At 39.0% G+C, this 19,225-nt stretch overlaps 1 protein-coding gene and 1 long non-coding RNA gene across 2 annotated transcripts; both read right to left on the bottom strand.

The window, feature by feature from the left end:
- Positions 1–937: 937 nt before the first annotated feature.
- Positions 938–2,754, bottom strand: LOC140923299 (uncharacterized). Its single transcript, XR_012164147.1, has 2 exons — positions 2,646–2,754; positions 938–1,643 (listed from the first exon to the last, which is right to left on the bottom strand). It is a non-coding gene; the product is annotated as an uncharacterized lncRNA (long non-coding RNA).
- Positions 2,755–3,798: 1,044 nt separating this feature from the next.
- On the bottom strand, positions 3,799–16,547 carry LOC140922723 (cyclin-dependent kinase 17-like). The gene is made up of 20 exons (XM_073372739.1): positions 16,440–16,547; positions 15,728–15,945; positions 13,050–13,162; positions 12,000–12,182; positions 11,733–11,789; positions 11,409–11,443; positions 10,798–10,877; positions 10,572–10,666; positions 10,358–10,420; positions 10,179–10,240; positions 9,559–9,620; positions 8,926–8,986; positions 8,514–8,573; positions 7,844–7,934; positions 7,215–7,278; positions 7,074–7,122; positions 6,564–6,606; positions 6,104–6,194; positions 5,527–5,604; positions 3,799–4,974 (listed from the first exon to the last, which is right to left on the bottom strand). The coding sequence occupies exons 2-20, from the start codon at positions 15,834–15,836 to the stop codon at positions 4,937–4,939; spliced, it is 1,434 nt and encodes a 477-aa protein (XP_073228840.1). The 5' UTR covers positions 15,837–15,945; positions 16,440–16,547; the 3' UTR covers positions 3,799–4,936.
- Between the last annotated feature and the right edge of the window lie 2,678 nt (positions 16,548–19,225).

The raw sequence follows: 19,225 nt of genomic DNA, 5'->3' as shown, positions 1-19,225 counted from the left end.
ACCGAATATATGACTACGGGTCTTTTTATAAGAAACTGAAAACAAAGGAGGAAAATAAAAGCTAATCCGGTCTTAGTATTAAAGTAAAATATTAGAAATTTATCACGGAAAAGGTGTCGTTACGGAAAGAATGACATGAAAATTATGCAATTATTTTGTTTTGTTTTTTTTACATGCACTGGTGTTACTTCAACATCAAATATCTTGTGTGTGTTCATTTTTCTTAAAATAATGGGGGGGGGGGGGTGAGGAGGAGAGGACTTACTACATATTTATTAAATGAGGCACGACTTGCGGACAATCTGTCAATTCACATTATTTAATGAAAATTGGTGGTAAAAAAGGGATTGGATTGAAGTTTACAAAGGTTGGAAAATAACTGTTACCACTCGTTAAGTTAAGGAGAAAGTCAAGAGCCAGTCTAATGGCTTGCGGTATGACACGTGCGTTCGGAAGTTCCTGAGAGCGGGGGTAAGTTAACACGTCAGGTGTCACCCAGCTATGCCTGCTTTCAAACATTCTTCAAACATGCATGCGAACGAGGTTAATAGTGAATACAATGCAGAAGGAGCCTTAAGCCTCGTTTCCATGTCAGAGCCTCCAATACCTGTAAGACGCGAGCAATATGCGATCCGAATGTCGATCTTAGTCCCTCGGCGATAATGAGTAGTTTCCCAAGGAAGGGGGTTACCGTAGTTTTCAAGGTAAACGATTCGCAATATTGTTTTCGATATATGATGGATCATGCGTCTTTAGTGTGCTATTAATTCCTTAGAAAGGTACCACATGAAGTTGACTATAGTTTTACCTCAAAGATATTTAACCCAAAAATCTCAGTGCGTGGGGGTTTTGAATCTGTTTTCTTTTTTTACACTTTCCGAGCAGACTTGTTTCAACGTGATAGGGCTGAAACTGAGAAAGGGCGTTATTGTCATGATATTGGAACAATAAGTTTATTTCCTGTATTAAGATCATTGAAAATTCTGATCTGCTTAGTTACACTGAGTCATTCATCTGTAGCTACAGTTTAAAATCGTTTTGATTACCTAACGATTGAAATTCGTGAAGAAAGGAATACTAAGGGTTTCGTAACACATGGTAACAATCAATATAAAACCAAACCCGATGCTGTGCAACAAAACAGGTTGTCATACTATAAAACCAGTCTCGAAATTCGGCTCGATAAAAAAATAACGACTTGCCCTAATCGATGGGCTATGCATCTCGGTACTAACTAACAAAAGATTTGATGTTGTCAAATCGTTGTCTAATGTTCATAACTTCGCTGTACAGTTGGAATCAATCAGAGTTACTTTATAGCATCCAATGTATATATACATCAGTAAAAGTACACTCATCGGCACTCCCAAAGAACACTACATGGACTGGTAATGAAGTCAATTTAAGGTTCATCTGCTAACAGGCTAAAAAGAAGTTGCTGACTCAAGCGTAAGCGTTGTAAGGCACTGAAGGGGCCCAGCCATATTTATCCATCATTTTGTCTTCCAGTTCTCGAAGCTCCAAGGTGTTTTTGTGGTGTGATGTGAACATACTGTGCAGTGACACTCCCAACAAACCCAGGGTTGTGGCCAGAAAGGCGATGATCAAAGCCTCTCCAAAAATCATATTTAATCCTCACCAGCCTGAATGTCAACAAGTAACAAAACAATTGGTATATTTTCCTTCTAGGGCCTTAAATATTAGGTAGTCACGCACGAGTGTGACCTAGCCAGTCTCTCTTAGTCACGCAACTCCCCCACCCCGCCCCCGGCTTGCCTCCTATGACTCGCGTTTGCAATGCGGCTATGAGCGAATTCCCGTGCTTCCCTGAAAAAGAAGGCTCGCATTACAGAAGGCTTTACAGTTGCTCGCGACTTTGAAAACCACGGAAAATACGACTCTTATCATCACAGTTCTTAGAAGCATCTTTTTGGCGCGAAAGGCATTACTTTATTCATGCGTTTATTCTCAGTGCTTGAAATGGGTACCTCCAAGAGACCTTCCACTCTGTTGGGAGTATGCAGGAAGAAGAAGGCGCAAATTGAGTAAAGGAATTAACCTGTCCCTGTTTCTCTATCCAAAAATTATCTCTTTCAACCCGAGCATATTGAAGTTCATTAACGAGAGATCTATGGACAGTCGAGCGTAAATGCATGCAGTCTATACGGAGCTCATGTGAAGTGTTAAATTGATGGCTCGTTCTCTGTGTTCTTTCGTCTTTGCTAGTTTATCCGAATCACAGTGTTTTAGTAAAACTTTTCAGCTCTCAAGCATGAAGAGGAGTTTTTTCGTGAACTTGGCGCTAATTATTCAAAAAAGCTACCGTCTGTCTGGAAGTTAGATTCAAAGTTAAGTACACCAGGAGACATTCCCGTAAATTTTCCCATTCACTAGTTGCTTTCAGTTGTTCAAATCCAATCCAATCTTACACTTTCGGAGTGCTAACAATGAGTTTTTTTTTTAAGACAGGCAAAATGTTTCCCCACATTAGTCACTTCGGACACACAATAGAACTCACTTCGTGTTACGTTCCTGTCTCAATGGTTATGCAGCTCGGTACGAAACAGCAACGATGTATCAATAACATATCACAGAGCAGGTTCTAACAACTATCGGCATAAAGCAAATGAAACTCAGTATCTTACCTTTTTGGTACTTAAACTTATTACGGTTTGATACGTGCAAAATCAGCGATGCGACTCAAAACTTTGGAGCAACTTTGTTTTGATTGATAATGCCTCTTTAAATGTTGATTATTATAGGAACTGAGAACAATGCATAAAACCTTGTTAATAAACATGAGGTAGAAGAGACGTGCTCGAATGAATACGAAAACAACAGATTAATAATCAGCCGTAGGGTGTTGAGCGTTTTCACTCTCCTGGCCAGCATCTATGCAAATTTTTTGTGACAAAAGAAATCTTTTACATAAAAAAAGAGTTCAACTCCCGGCGGATGTTCTTGTTACACCAACCTGGCCGCTATTTCATTGTTTTGCAACACCAATTAGCCACCGTAACGCGTCATGTGAAAACGCTTTATCCTCTCTCACTGCACGTCGAGCTAAATAGGATTGAGATCACAAGTACGTACATTCGTAATGACCAAAAAAACCGGCGCAGGCTAACTGCTGCCATAGAACCGCATCTTTAAAAACCTTGGAGGTAGGAACCACACTGCATTCGTGTTTCCTCTTTCTCCTAGTTTCTCTTCCTAGCAGCCTAAGGGGCTCTTTCGTGGAGGGAGGAAGATCCTGGCACCACGAAGATCCAAGAAGGCGTGACAACTTTTCGTTGGGTTTACAAACAGAGTTTTTATTCGGCGCGATTAATAGGTAGAGAAGGTATTAAAGATGGCGGGAGACAATACCAAAGATGCAATCTGCCGGTCCTATCTGCTTTCTTTACAAGCGTTAATAACCACCTTTTAGCAGAAGCTGGCAGTTCTTTACCACTGTTGGCTCCAAACGAGTTGTCGGCTTTTTTCCCGTGATTAACCACTGAACGACCCGCCGCAATTTTTGTCTGGTTTATCCCTAGTAGTGGGATCTTCCAAACGAAAGCAGTTCACATGGTGCTGGGTTCATCCTAGCGCTAGGATCTTTCTACCCCTCAGCTAGCAGGATCCTAGCACTAGGCACAAGTACAACCCCGTGCATGTAACCTGAATACCCTAGGGAGCTCCGCCTCCTAAGGACTTCCTAGTGCTAGGATCTTCCTCCCTCCATAAAACAGCCCCTAAAATGATAATTCGAGTTACATTATAATATAATTGGACAGAAGCATGACAAGCAAAGGGTTTTGTAGCTGTTGATACTGTATTTATTGACTTGAGGTACAGTATTTATAGGCTTGTGATATCACCGTCCGTGTTAAAATTAAAATATATCAAATTATTAGTCACTGATTCCATCTACAAATGATACAGACTAAAAACGAATATTAAAACTACAAATCTCTGTAAACGTGTTCAACTAACTACTACTCTACCTGTCACTGATATAATAACCAATTTGTTATTTAAAAAGAATTTGAAAAACAAAACTTTGTACAATTGCATATTTATCAATTCATCATTTAAGCATCAGAGGAAGAGTTTAGGTTTCTGGGGAAACTGCCCAATATACCAACATTTTGCCCTAAGTGAGAAGTAGGTGTTAACGTTGAGTTAGGGGAGGGGTGGGTAGGCAGTTTCCCACAAACTTAAACTGATCAAAAGGCATAGACCCTATACAATTTGAGATCATCGACATGTGAATTTAGTTTATCAAGAATTTTTGTTGCATAAGCTGGCAAGCAATATAACTGGTTTCTGGGACAAAAAGATAAAAGCCTCCGGCTGAACTTTCTAGACGCATTAGGTAAGAAGTATTTCCAGATTTCTCAAACATAAACGTGTTCTTTGCAGTACCAGTTTTTGGGTTTTTTTAGTAAAAAAGTAAAAATACGAACTATCCCTTTTTCCCCGCACAGTAATCGACACTCGACTTAACCGCTCCAAAAATCGCGTGGACGTTTGCTACCTTCCTGACCCTACGAAAGCAAAAAGAAACTGGTAGCCGATGAAAACCTTACACCTCAACCGTGTGGACCCTCCCCCCGCCCCCCTTGATCCCAGGCTAATCAAGAGACACCCTTTAAAGACAAGTCCTTCGTATCTCAAACGTGTTTACGTTCAACGAACAATTGATTAAAAAGGAAAAAGGCTGCTCATGTGCGAAACGAATACCTAGGATAAGGCTAAAATATTATATTATTAACAAAGATAAAGCATTGGACCGGTAAGAACAGTTTCTTTTCGTGTGAAAATCAATCATTCCACAGCTGATTGGCGCAAAGCTGCCGAATGTCCGTTGAACAGGGAAACCAGCCCCAGATGAACAGTACCAGATTTCGTACGAATAAGCGCGGTATTCCTTGTCGTGAGAGAATGGTAACTAGAACAGCATACTCTGCCTCCGTCGAGCCGGGCCTCCTGCAGACGGAACGGGAAAGTAGATTCGCGATTGAACGATAACAAACAATAAAACGAGGTTCTAACTTAAAGGTCTGTGGATAGAATCTCTAAGTGTGACCATTCGAATGAATGTACTCTACAGAGCAGTACTTTGCTGTGGTACTGTTTATTACGCCGTACAAGGAGGTTCTAGCTCTTGAGTCTGTGGATGAAATCCTAAAGTGTAACCATTCAAATAAAAGCTACTGAGCAGTTCTTTCCTGTGGTACTACTAATTACACTGTACAAGATGGTTCTAATTTTTGAGTCTGTAGACTAAATCCTAAAGTGTAACCATTCAAATAAAAGCTACGGAGCAGTACTTTCCTGTGGTACTACTAATTACGCCTTACAAGGTGGTTCTAAATTTTGAGTCTGTGAATGAAATACTACAGTGTAACCATTCAAATGAAAGCTACCGAGCGGTACTTTTCACAGGCGTTGTAACTGTAAGTATGCTATGAAAGGTATTCTAACTTCTTATTCTCTAATGAGAAGTCTTTCAAAGGTATTCATCAGGTAAAAACCTACCAAAATTTGATCTTCCAACAGGTCTATATCCAGGATCCCTTGTCAACCGTATATCGTCTATACTAAAGATCGACTGGACTGTAAAAGATGCACACAAAAAAATGTTAACACAAACTGATACAAAAAACAACTACCCCGCTTATTAATTTTCTGACTTCCGATGACTTTTGTCCATTTGACTAGCATATCAACCACACTCAGCTTTACGGGCGCAAGACCACGATTGGCGGGGGTGGGGGAGTTGCCGTTCCGGGAGGGGGCTTCCATATGCAAGAGGCGGGGTTGTTGCTCGGAAATTTAGAATTAAACGCCTAAAGGAGACCATACTCCAACAGAGAAAGACTCTTACTTTGTTGGAGAAAGACGGCATTTGCTTTCTATTTATAAGCACTTCTTTACGCACAACCCTAAGCAATTCTTTTATGGGTAAAAAGATTTGCTTTCCACCCTGAACAACCTAAATGAAACCAATAACTGCAATTTACATCCCTGTCAACGTTAAGAAGAGAGACGAGTCGAGTTTTGCGGGGCGCGTAGACATGCAGCTCTTGAAACTTGGGAATATTGCATAACTTACTATTTTTTAATTCCTGAACGTGTTTGCCCAAGCAGAAGAAATAATCATGTTTCATAGCGTCCAGGGCAGATATTCTGTCCTTTACAATGAACTGCAAGAAGAAAAAACAAGATAACTTAATTAATAACTTGAAACACAGTCAACAAGTACACTTAGGACAACTGTTTTTGGATGTAAATCTGATAACTACATTTCATGAATACGACCAGGATCAGGCCAAAGGGATCGCATGTGGGCGCACGAAAGGACATGGCGATGTAAAAATTTTTGGCGACAACGCCACGCGCAAAAACGCAGCAACACGGTGCCCGGTCGAACGAGGGAGGGAAGGGGGTGGGGGGCAATATTCCTTGGTCATTCATACTACAGAACTACAGAGACCGGAGTAAAATTCGGCCGCGTGGACCTCATAGCTTGTATGCGCCTTTACCTTTCCTAAACGACAATGAAATTACCTTACCTCGACAAATCTCTCGAGTAAGTTGAGTCCTGAGTTATCAAGTCTGCAACAGAGAGAAATACAAGATAATCATCTCCTTGTCAAAATCTCTCGGATTTCCAACTGAAAGCGTAGTTAGCTTATCTAGCAATAACATCATGCGACACGCTTTACTTCCAAAGAAGATTTTATAGTCTGCTACACAGCCGTTTTTAGTGTCGTCACGCAACGCTCCTCCCCACGAGCATTGCGTAACGACACTAAAAACGGCTGTGTAGCAGACTAAACATTTTACGGATACACGGACATTTTCCCGCGCACAATAATCGATACTCGACTTAACGGCGCAAAAACTCGTCTGGAAGTTTACTCCCTTCTTTACCCTGCGAAAGCAAAACGACACTGGAAGTCGATGAAGTTGATGACTTTATTTGCTATTTTCACGTTTCCTTTCCACTTTTCCACGCAAGGCTTGTGGCACAAAAGTGGGTCAATACTGGAAAAACTGAAGGTATTCTGTCATATATTTACCTTGGAGATAGATTTATGAGATGCTCCTTCGGGTAATAAGGAAATCTCGCTGAAAATATCAAAACAAGAATGAATAAGTATTGATTTCTTTTCGTGCTCCCCGAAAAGCTAATTTGGGACCACGGTTGCAACAATATTTACCTGAAAGAAAAAGTTCGTTACTAGTTATTCCTGGCCATGTTTGCTCATTTGGGGTGCCAAGCGTCTAAAAAGATAAAAATCACAACAATATTTCAGATTTCAAGAATGCTCATCCATACTTCCCAAAACACCGTTTGCGTTAGCCTCTTTACATGTATACTTTGAAAGTTTTATTTAAAAATAGCTAAAAAGTATACATCTCGTACATACGGAGTGAAGGTACTCAAGTAAAAAGATCTAGGAACTGTAAATTCGGCCAAATTGTTTTACCCAAAATATGCCCCAGGAAAACTGCTCTCAATAAACAGCTCACAGGAATTATACTAGCAATAACGAAAGGTTTCGGAGTGCGGGCGACAACGATCGAAGGTCAGAACGCTTTTGCTCAATCGCTGTGCTTTGCGTAAGTTTCACGTGAGAGATAGTCAAAACGCGCGTGATCATATTACGAGTGATAGAAGGTCCAAACTCGCGGGATCAAATTGCATTCTGTGCATTTCATTCATTCTTAGTGGAAGTCAAAACGAATGCTGGCTAAATACATGCGACGAATGCGTAGTAACAACCTGGAGATTAGGATTGCGGGCTCCTCTTGTCGCCCGCAATTATCAAATTCATTTCATGCTCACCTTGAATATTAAATGAAGTTGATCGTCTACTGTTGAGCCAGGGAAAAATGGTCTGCCTGTTGCCATTTCAAAAAATATACAACCTACCCCCCTGAAGAAAACAAGAGGTAAAACATTCAAACTCGTAATCAGAAGAATTAACTTTGAATGATGGAACCAAGAGGGGAGCTGAGTAAATGCGAAAACAGAAACAGTTACATCGCGTGAAAGTTCTCAATACAGGTCCTGAGACATTGATTTGCTGCCTCAAGATCAACTTTTTATGGATGCCAGTAGCGTTATTTGTTGAAGAATGGCCAGTAAACAAGCCTAGCAAGTTGCAAGACAAAGGTGCAGTCAACTTTATTGTTAATAGAACAAACATCTCCAATAACACGATGAAGCTGGTTTCTTCCGCTCTATAGAGTGAATGCCTCCTAGTAAGTCAAGACACCTAGTGCTGTCCCAGTAATGTCTCTCTAAGGTGCGTTTCTTTACTTAAATCCAAGATCAGATAAAAAATCCGTATCATTAGGATTTTTTTGTTAAGAATCATTAAAACTGATCACTCGTAGGAAAATGCTTTGATCTTTTTTTAATTCTCCCAACAACTTCTTTAAGGAAATGTATGGAGATCACCTTGGAGAATTTGTACCTGTATAATACGACTTTAAGGGTTAAGCTTTCTTACCACATGTCAATTTGCGTCGAATATTCTGTTGACCCCAAGAGTACATCAGGAGGTCTATACCTGCAGAAAAACAATAAATAATTAATAATTAACAATAATTTAATAATAATAATAATTAATAATTTATAATAATAATTTATTTCTTATTAGGTGCAAATTAACATCTGAATATCAACAAAACCATGTGACTTGAAGAATTCATTGGAGCAATGTACACATATGGCTGGTTCCTAAAAATGCAGTTCAATATAATATTTAAACACAAGTAACTTATTACTAGATGGGTGCAAGAATTTGATATCTATGATCTTCCCCTAACCATGGCAAATTAAGAAAGCTATTTTGTACTATACGTCTAAGAACCTCAAGACAAGTTAGTTTACATGATATTGTTTGTCACCACAGTACATACCATAATGTCACCACCTCATTAGAATATGTCTTTGTCGGTACAGATTTTGCTCTTGCAAGGCCTGGAAACAAAGCAGTAAAAAGGTAAAAAGTTAAGGTGTACAAGAGCCATAAATTCTCAAACAGCCGGAGCTTATACCAGTTTCCTAAGCATGAAGCATGCCTAGCAGTATTGCTACTCCTCCCTGGATGGGATGCTAGTCCATCCCCCAACAGTATATCGCCAGTACCCATTTATACACCTGGGTTAAGAGAGACAAAGTGACGAAAAGTTCCTTGTCTAAGGAAACAATGCAATGGGTGAGGCTTGAACCCTGGACCTCCAGATCCGGAGTTCCAGGTGCAAACAACTCGGCCACACATGCCTCCACGAAACAAAAAAAAACACTAGAGAGCGTGAATTAGTGCCATTCTATGACATGTGCCAATGCATTTAGACGGTTGGCATATTCACAAAGACTCTGATCTTGTTCTAGTGTTTTGACCTCAGGTCGTAGCGATGATGATGATAATGATAAAGATAACAATAACAATGATGGCCTCACATCACTCATATAAGATGTAAAACATATATTTAATTCAAAAATTTTACAAGGGAATTATATAAGACAGAACTTAGAAGTCTTGTACTCACCAAAGTCAGCCAACTTTAATTCTCCTTTATCATTAATGAGCAGATTCTGTGGTTTAAGATCTCTGCAAATTAAAAGTTTAATCTTATCTGGATGGACGAGAGCACAATAGCAAAGCATATTCACAAAGACTGGCAGTTATCTACAGCCTCCACAGAAGGGGGGCTGGGAGGGGGGGGGAGAACTGGTAGGATAAACCCAGTAGAATCCTGTATGGTCTATCTGACATGTGCCTTCATTTGTATGGGTTAGACGAGATCATAAATGGACTGACACAACACCAAAGTGCGACTCTTCCTGCTCACAAGAATTCAGCCAGCAATTGCAATGGAAGAAAACTGGCACAATTGTTCCTTCTCTTCTTTCAAAGATTTTTTAATAATACTTAAATATTTAAAAAAGTTTGCTAGGGCAAGGTAATAGGCCATCTCCCAAATTGGTTGGAAAGTTTGGCTTTACCCTCGATCGTAGGCCAAAGATAAGCTTGACACCCATGCTGGTAAACCCATTTTGCATCATATACATTTAAGGAAAGCTTTACTAATGCAGGGCCAGAGGATGATATACACTGTACATGAAGTCATACACATTGAATAATAACATTAACATTAATTAGGCTTACCTGTGGAGAACTTTTCTGCTATGACAATAATGCAGTCCTCTTAGTAACTGGAACAGAAATAACTGCAAGAAATGAAAGTGAAATAAATAAACTAATAAATAAATTACCTTGCTAAAATCAGTGATGCCCTTACATGTACAGAAAAAAAAAATAGAGACATAAATTTTGTTTGCACTCACTCGGACATTGTTCATGCTCATAATTCCGCCACAGTCATCCATATATTGCTTGAGGTCTTTTTCCTGAAAAATCAAACACACAGCATTAAACATCAAAATCAACAAACAGCAGGTAGGAATCCCCAGTAAACAGTTTCAAGATCAATAACATTTAATATTACATTTATGCATGTAGCAACATAATAACCAGTGATAAACATGCAATGACACTTACCAGATATTCAAATACCAGTGTGAGAGACTTTGGTGTGTGAACAATGTCGTGAAGAGTAACAATATTTGCATGCTTCAAATCCTTTAACAGAGAAACTGCCAGAAAAGAAAAAACGATATTCATACGGTATAATAACAGATAACAATAAACACATAGAAGGAAAAGAGAGGAGGAGAGAGATTGCTATTATTCTAGAAACAATATAAACATGAAAAGAACAAATTACCTTCTCGTATCGCTGTACAAGGAGCTCCTTCCTCATGCTCTAGTCTAATTTCTTTTAATGCAACCAAATTATCTGTAAGTCTAAAATAAAAAGAAAATAATTTTGAGGGCACATTACCATGATGTTTCTGTTACAAGTCAAATTGATTTCAGGTTAATTTTGATTAAGCTTCTCCATTTCCATTGTCTCCTTTCCCCAAGGTACAAAGGAAATTTAGGGCATTACCCTGCGAACAGAGGCTACACTTTTTCTGTGTGAGCAGGTGTGCGAAAAGTAGCCTCTGCCAACCAGCGTTCAAATCCATCCAGAAATCTGGACAAATAAATTTAAAAAACGGGTTTTTTCCTGTTCTTGACCAGTTCAGAGCACTGCGAGAGTCTTGCGTAGCAGATCAGAGTTGTTGAAATAATTTTTTTATTCCCGCAAAATCACACCATTTGACAATAGACCTGACGATTAATTTTGCCTGCAAATCGTGTGATGAATTTCGCACATGCGCGATAGAAAATTGAACAGTTGTCGGCATGAGAGGCTACTTTTTGCACGCCAGCTCACACAGCGAAAATGTAACCTCTGCTCGCAGGGTAGCAGGACATTAATTTTGTACTTACTTGCTTTTCCCCTTGAATACTGTGGCATATGTCCCCTATCAGAAAAAAAAAATCCAATAAGAAATTATTGAGTGTCTGTTAACTACAAAATCATAACAGGGTTGTCAAAAGTAGCTGGCTGCTGGCGAAAATCGCTGCCTACTTGGTTAGTATCGGCCAGTTTCTTTGCTTGGCATTTCTTTACGGATGGCATTTTTTTAAATAAAATATCCCTGGACTGGCTGCCTACTTTGATAACTCAGCCGTCTACTTCAAAACTTTCTGACAACCCTGCATAAGTTAGTAGCAAAGAGATATACATGATCCTCTGGAATATTTCCTTACCTCGCCCAGTTTATCCAGCTTGACATATGTTTCCATTTTCCCATATCCAAGTTCAGACTGTCGATTGAAAAATTAAAGTCGGAATGCAGTTTTTATAGGATGCAACGTCAAACAAGATTGTGATGAAATCATGACGGGGGAAGAATAGCAAATGTAATAAAGGGTGTGAATATACATGTAACTAAAAAAATTCCTACTTTTACTTTTCTTAAAGGGCGGTGAGTAGAAATGAAAGCAAATTATTACAGTGTACCACAAGGCACTTACAAGTGACATTCTCCTGCTACGCCTACTTAGATGCTGTTCACTGCTGTATGGGGGACTTTTAGATGAACCAAACTCTGTTGAGCTTCTTGTCCGATGGGCAGGGCTCTTCTTCATGGAAATATCATTTAGTGACATGCCATAGTGAAGAACTGGTAATGAAAGTCTTTTACTGGAACTGCTAGTCTAGAATAAAAAAAATATTGTAATACAGTTGTATAGTTATTTTTTCACATTATATCTAGATCTGGACTCCCTTGCACACTGTACTTGCACTTCACGAATTTGCTATGGAAACTTCAGTTGGACATGCACAAACCTTACGTACATGTGGTTCTTATAACAGTCATAGATCTTTCTCTTAATTTTCATTTCCCTAGTAACTGTTGTAGACTACAAATAAATAATTTCTTGAACTAAAAACTTGATTCTTGTGACTTGAAACTAGAGTAGTTCAATTTGGTGCTTCAAGGTGTAAGAATCGAGTTTCAGAGTCAAGACTGTCAACTGAATACACTTCAGTAGTACAGTATTCCCTGAGCAAAATATGCAAGTGCATGAGCTGGAGATTATCATAAATGTCTTCAAAATAAACCAGAAAAAGTGGTAGGGTTCTTATTAAGTTTCAGAGTAGACTGATAGGATGTAATAGTGGGCAGCTTAGTAGTGAAGGTTTAGGCTGTCAGTCTCTTGCCTTACCCTCTTTGCCCAAATGTAGGCAGTGCTCAAAATTTGAAGTTAAGTCTTTTCAGCCGGTTACAAGTTGGCACTAAATAAGAACCCTGTGCAGTATTGCTCAAAATGTAATTTATTTAAGTTGACATTTATTTCTTATGACTCACTCCTACTAACATTTCACTATCTCTGAGGAAAACAAGAGACATTGGGGGTAATAATATATTTTTCTTGCAAAGAGAAAGTATTATTTTATTTTTAGGAAGGTTAGTAATGTCAAACAAATAAATTAAATCACCACAGAACTAAATTTGCAAGTATAGAGTTATGATATCTATCAATAACAATTTTTATTTAGACAAATTAGAATTAACATACTGATTTTGATCTTGGCTTCCTCATGGGAACATCAAGAAAATCATCTTGGGTGGAATGTATGCCATTTTCTGTTTCATATTCTACCTTTGCTGGTCGATTTTGGTGATCGTAACCTGAAAGGGACAGCCATATATATCAGGGATGTAGAATACGGGGGTAACAAAATCAGTGCCTTCTGAATTTCAGAACACAGCCAGCAGAAAAAAACTGCAAACAAACGCCCCATCCACGCTAATGCATTTTTGAAAATGCATACATTTCGATGAGTTGAGGCATTCCATCCACACTAATACATTTCAGAACATTTTATTGTTTTCAAACATTTTAGTATGGACAGTGGAAAACACATCAAAGCAGTAGTGTAGATGCGATGTGTTTTCTATGACAATTAAAGCGCATACTTTTAAAACTGTAATTAGGGTGGACAGCGGGGCTAATATTAATCAGCTCTTGTCAGTATTATCTTTTTTGACTTGATTCTACAACAAATATTTTTCCTACTTTAACATAAAATTTCACAAAAAAAATAACAACTTTCATTTTGTGAAAATATGTTTAAAAAAGAAAAACAAACAAAAAAGAGAACAACTTGTAAGAACAACTGGAGAAGATTCAATATTTTCAATGATTATGCCTACACAATCTTAGGCCATGTCCACACAAATCCAGACATTTTTGAAACCCCCATTTTTTAACCTGGATTCATATGGATGGGTTCCTAAACTGCTCCGGGGAGAGGTTTCAAAACAATGCGCTTTCGAGGACCAGATTCACTAGTTTTGTGTGAAATGGAAGGCCGATTTGTAAAAAAATGTTTGCGGTTTCACAAATATCCAGCTTCGTGGGGACTTAACCTTAAAAAGTCTTTTATTATGCAAATAGACAAAAAAAAATCTTTAGTAAAAGGTTGATTTATTATGCTAATATCATAACACTTATGAATAGCTCAGCAGTAGACAATAAAACCTTTCACATTTGTGACTTGAATGCATAATTAACACAGTACAGAACAGTACCTCCAATTTGATATGCCCCATTGCCAAACCTGTACAAAGACGGTTTGATGCTACTATGATTTTCTTCGTAAAAAATATTAGTGTTTTCTACCAGCAATGTTCTAAAAATTGTTAACTAATGTTAAGTTGCTAGTCAATAAAATTACAACAAATTCAATACAATTCAAAAACTGACAATTGTAAACACAGTATAACGAAAAAATTAAATAAAAAAAATGTTTAGGAAAACAAGAGGATCTCAGTGACACTAATTGTTATTGTTACATTTCTACACAGTGAAATTGTCTGTGCATTTATTTTTCAGCCATCCATGCAATTAATTTTTCATAAACTTGTCGTAAAAAACTGACAGTGACATCAATTTTTAAATACACAAGAAAAACAAAAACAAACATTCGACATCAACTATCTTATCTGTTAAAGCTGTAAGCAGACTAGATAACATTTTAGAAGGAATGAGCTTTTTGTGAAGATTAAAAAAATCCACAGTATAAATTATTAATTTCACCTAAAGAAGATTTCATCTAAATTCGATGTCAAATACTCCTATTACATCTATTCTACGGTCGATTGATTTCATGTAATAATCATTTTTTTGAGGTTTTTGAGTTTGGGAAGGAATCAATGAAATGGACGCTATTTGATTCGATCTGTCTTACTCTTAACTCAGGATTACAGTAGCTGTTTCATCGGTTGTACAGTTAAATGAAAAAGAAATCTTGGCACACAGTGTCTTATAAATATGTTATATAACTTTTCGACTGGTCTGTTAATGTTACATTGTGAATACTCGTGTGACATACAACATTTGTTGGAGCGGCAACTGCACTTTAACCTTTCTTTGCGGGTAATCAGCTGCGATTTTCTCGAGCGATCGACAATCCACGACTCCATTATTTTCGCGAACCTTCATTAAGGGTGACTCGACATGCCTAACAAATATTGACACAAAATTACGTTAATGCCAAATGAAGCCGAAGAGGCTAATGAAAACACTAACATTGAAACCGGTGTTTTCCCTATAGATATAACAGCGAGAAAATGCTTAAAGAAGCGCTACTTTCATCAGTCCCTAATTAGTTCCAAAAAAATTCCCCAAAATTTAAGAAACAACAGCAAGGTCAGTGGATAATTTAACAACTGCAGTTCTCTGTTTGATCAAGCATCCAGAAAAGCAGTAAACATTCTAATACCGTAGTTTCAACATGCTTTCACAGTCGAACGTAAAATCGTTAAATTCGAATACAACACGAAAGGCGCTCGCGCGTGCTTCATGAATGTCAATTTCATTCGCCGCAGAAATGATACTAGTGACAGCCTGTATTCACACCAATATTACACCTTGTGTTTTGTTTACGCATTTTAAACGAACCAACGACCACTGCCGCCTAGCATCTTGCAAAACAGGTAGAGAATTAAATATTATAAACACGGCAGTATTGATCTAAAATCGAAATCTCAATTATGGTGTTGTCTGGTGGAGCAGATTGTTTGTTAAAATAGAATTCTCATGTTTGTAGCACGGAAATATCAGCCAGTAAAATGTTACAGTTTTAATAAATTGAAGTGATGTCTGTTAAAGTGGTATATTTTAGTTTAGACACAGATATTAAGAATATTTGCTGCTAGGTCTAGAGGTAGCATTTGTGATGCCATTCTTACCATTAGTGTCTCGTCCGTTGACATCAAATGACATTTGCTCGGCAAGTTCGGAAAGAGTTTCATCTGTTCCTTTGCCTTTCAAAGACAAAGCTCGCTTGATTTTCTTCATTCCTAATTTGGTTATTCCCAGGCAAATCCACTGAGTGTTTTCAAGCCATAGATCGGATGATCTCGAAGCTTCAATCAAACAAGATTCGTTACCTCGACGCCGCGAAAGCCTGATGAAAAAATATATATATTAAAAAAATTATTAATAACAGTTTAGTCCATGGTCATATGTTCTTCTGTCTGTCGGAAATTCCTACATCCGTTAGCTGTAATCAAGCTATATTTCAGCGCAACTGTGTTTCAAAAATACTTTACACTGAAACCTCGGGCACGTAGAACAGCTAGATTACAGAGCGATAAACTTCCAATAATTACACATTGCGTGTAGCGCAAAAATTTGCGTTATTCCCTCTACAGTAGATCTCGCTTGGTGTATGATTTGACAGATTTACGTTAACTATGCCCTTCCACAAATCCTTAGGGTGTGTGCAAGTGCTATTTCCTTACGGATCTCGATGTGCGAAATAAAAAAACATTTCAGCCACTCTCGGTGCGAAATTCTAGAAGTCCTCCCGTAACTCAAATTGCGAACGAAATTTCAAGCATCGGAGTAAACCGCAAATGGCTATACATCAAAATCCTGCGAAAGGGCAATTAAACTTACCGTTTGAGGACGAAAACAGAAGATGTTGTCTTTGTTTATCAGTCATCATTGAAAAACGCTTGAGGCCTCCCTGGCCGCTTCACAAATCGCCATTTTGAATTACCCACAACGCCCCGCAAGCTAAAGTGTTGACAACTTCCTAATGGCCTTCACTGGCTTTTTGATTGGTTGAACTGTAACCCGATTAAAACTGCCTTTTGTTCAAAACCACCGTGATAAATTTCAGACACATTTGAAAAACAATGGTTCAATGCATGGAACCGGTATTACAATAGGATAGTTCAGAGTGAACGGGTATATTGTTTGTTGTTTCTGTGGTCGTTGTTACTGTCCCCGGGAGGGGGTACTCGCAGAAAAATTGGGTAGGGGTGTGCGGCCCGCTTCCCAAAACCCTTACCCTATTTATGACCAAAATCTGCGATTTTCCCTACCCTATTTATGAAGGAGGGGGACATGATAAGGAAGTAGCTTCTTCTAAAAAAGTGCATTCAAGACTACAGTGCAAAAATCGATACCCAATTTATGACCAAAACGGCTGAAAAACCCTACCCTTTGGGGCCGCACATACCTATATAGCCCATATTAGGGAGTACCCCCCCCCCCCGGGTTACTGTCCCTTCTTTTTAGCTCACGGTCTCCAGGAAAAGCTTGATTAGTAAAATGAAAAAAATAAATAATCATGTTTAAAAAATTAATTGTCAGAACACGGTGACGAATCTCTTGTAGACCTGATTCAGGGGCACCCAACGAGAATGTAGTTCAAAACCACTTAAACATAGCATTTATACATAGTATTTAAACGGTAGATATAGGCATATTTTTATCCCTTAAAAATTCTTCATCTGTTCGGATTTCCTAGCTGAAAGTCTACTGATCCGAAAATTATAGGGATCAAAACTTACCTTTTCGAAAATTTCAGCCAGAAAAAAAGGCTCCCGAAAATTCTAGGTGCATGACCTTTTTAGAGTAAATATCCGTTGAAAATGGCCAATTGTACCATTTTTTAGATATTCGAAAATCATAGGAGAGGCAGGCAAGCAAGACATTTTACAACAAATGTTCCTAAAATTATAGATCTCAAATCGTCTTGCGAACAGATATTTCCCGAAAATTGACGTTGGGTGCCCCTTCTGATTCAGCATATGATTTGAGTGACAAGCTCCAAGATTAGATACCAGGGCTGGCTTGTTCAAAGCAGGATCAAGATAACCCAGGGTTAGTGCGAAATTTGAATTCAGATATGATGACTGGATGTCCTTAAAGTAACAGAGAAAAATTATCAGAGAAAACGCTTTTGAACGAAAAAAAAGAATTGACCCCGAGTTAGCGCTAATCTGCCTCCGAACAACTGGGCCCAGAAATGCCAGAGGCAGTTCCAGGGGGAGAGTCCCCCCCCCCGTCAGACCTGACGCTCGTTTGAGACTGAAATTCTTACATCGACACCGGATCGTATATTTCTGTTTAACTGCCTAAATGTTCGATGACACACGCGTTGCATTTTTGCCACAAAACTAAGCAAGTAATTTGTCAAAAAAAAGTTCAACAGTCCTTTCTGACCTAGACTGCAAAACCGTCGGTTTTTTTTTTCAAAATCAGTAAAGAAATAGGTAAAGCGCGACGTAAGAGTTTTGCGCGTGCGGAGCTCGCGAGCCTCACCCGCCCTAGAAAAAAAACAGTCTCGCTCTCTGTTTTCAGCTTCGTTTCAGACCTTTTTATCGACTGCTCGCGCGTACTTGAACAGGCAAAAATACGGACTGTTTCGCAGTCTATTTCTGACCCAAAGTTTGGACCTCCCCCCCACTCCCCAATCGAAAATTCCTGGATCCGCCCCTGCTTGCCCAGAGAGTGCTCCCTACAGTAGACTGTTCACAGTCCTCTATTTTTACGTAAGATGTTCGAGATCGAGGGCTTTACGTTACATGCTGCCATCTTGCATGAGTGTCAAAACTACTTAGAAGGCCGGGGGGGGGGGCGGTTTGGGAGGAAGCGAGAAAAATAGAAAAAAAATATTTTTTTCGTCACCCTCCCCCTACAATCCCCGACGCCTGCCCACTCGGTACATTTGAAAATCAAGATGGCCGCCATTAACGGTAAGACGCGCTATATCTCGACGATCTCACGAAAAAATAGGGAACTGTGGACAGTCAGGAGCCCATCAAATTTGATGGGCTCCTGGGACAGTCTATCCCTACAGAGAAACGATTTAGAAGTAAACAAACTATTATCTGTTCATAGACCCTCTAGTTTTAATTTAAAGAAAACGAAGAATACATTAAACAGTTTAGATTCTAACATGGGGTAAAAAGGGTAACAAAGGGTAACAAGGGGTAACATGGGGTAACAAGGAGTAACAAGGGGTAACAAGGAGTAACATGGGTAACATGGGGTAACATGGGGTAGCAAGGGTAACAAGGGGTAACATGGGGTAACAAGGGTAACAAGGGGTAACAAGGGGTAACATGGGGTAACTAAGGGGTAACAAGGGGTAACAAGGGGTAACAAGGGTAACAAGGGGTAACAAGGGGTAACATGGGGTAACAAGGGGTAACAAGGGGTAACAAGGGTAACATGGGGTAACAAGGGGTAACACGAGGTAACAAGGGGTAACAAGGGGTAACGAAGGTAACATGGGGTAACAAGGGTTACAAGGGGTATCATGGGGTAACAAGGGGTAACATGGGGTAACCGTTTAAAAAACTAGAAACTATGAAAAAAGACGTATGGTTTGTTTTTTTTTACGCAGGATGACGTAGTCAGCCAGCGTCATAAATTCGGTAGCGCACTCC

This window comes from Porites lutea, chromosome 13 (genome assembly GCF_958299795.1).
Source record: "Porites lutea chromosome 13, jaPorLute2.1, whole genome shotgun sequence".
NCBI lineage: Eukaryota > Metazoa > Cnidaria > Anthozoa > Scleractinia > Poritidae > Porites > Porites lutea.
Note: the sequence above shows the minus strand (reverse complement) of the source record. Positions and strands in the feature narration are given on the sequence as shown.

Bases quoted from the DNA above. Each gene is read 5' to 3' on its own strand.
- LOC140922723 (XM_073372739.1), bottom strand. From the start codon at position 15,836: ATGAAGAAAATCAAGCGAGCTTTGTCTTTGAAAGGCAAAGGAACAGAT. The intron at 13,163-15,727 runs GTAAGAATGGCA...TGTCCCTTTCAG, and splicing joins CAACGGACGAGACACTAATG to GTTACGATCACCAAAATCGA. The intron at 8,987-9,558 runs GTGAGTACAAGA...CTTTGTTTCCAG, and splicing joins ATTAAAGTTGGCTGACTTTG to GCCTTGCAAGAGCAAAATCT.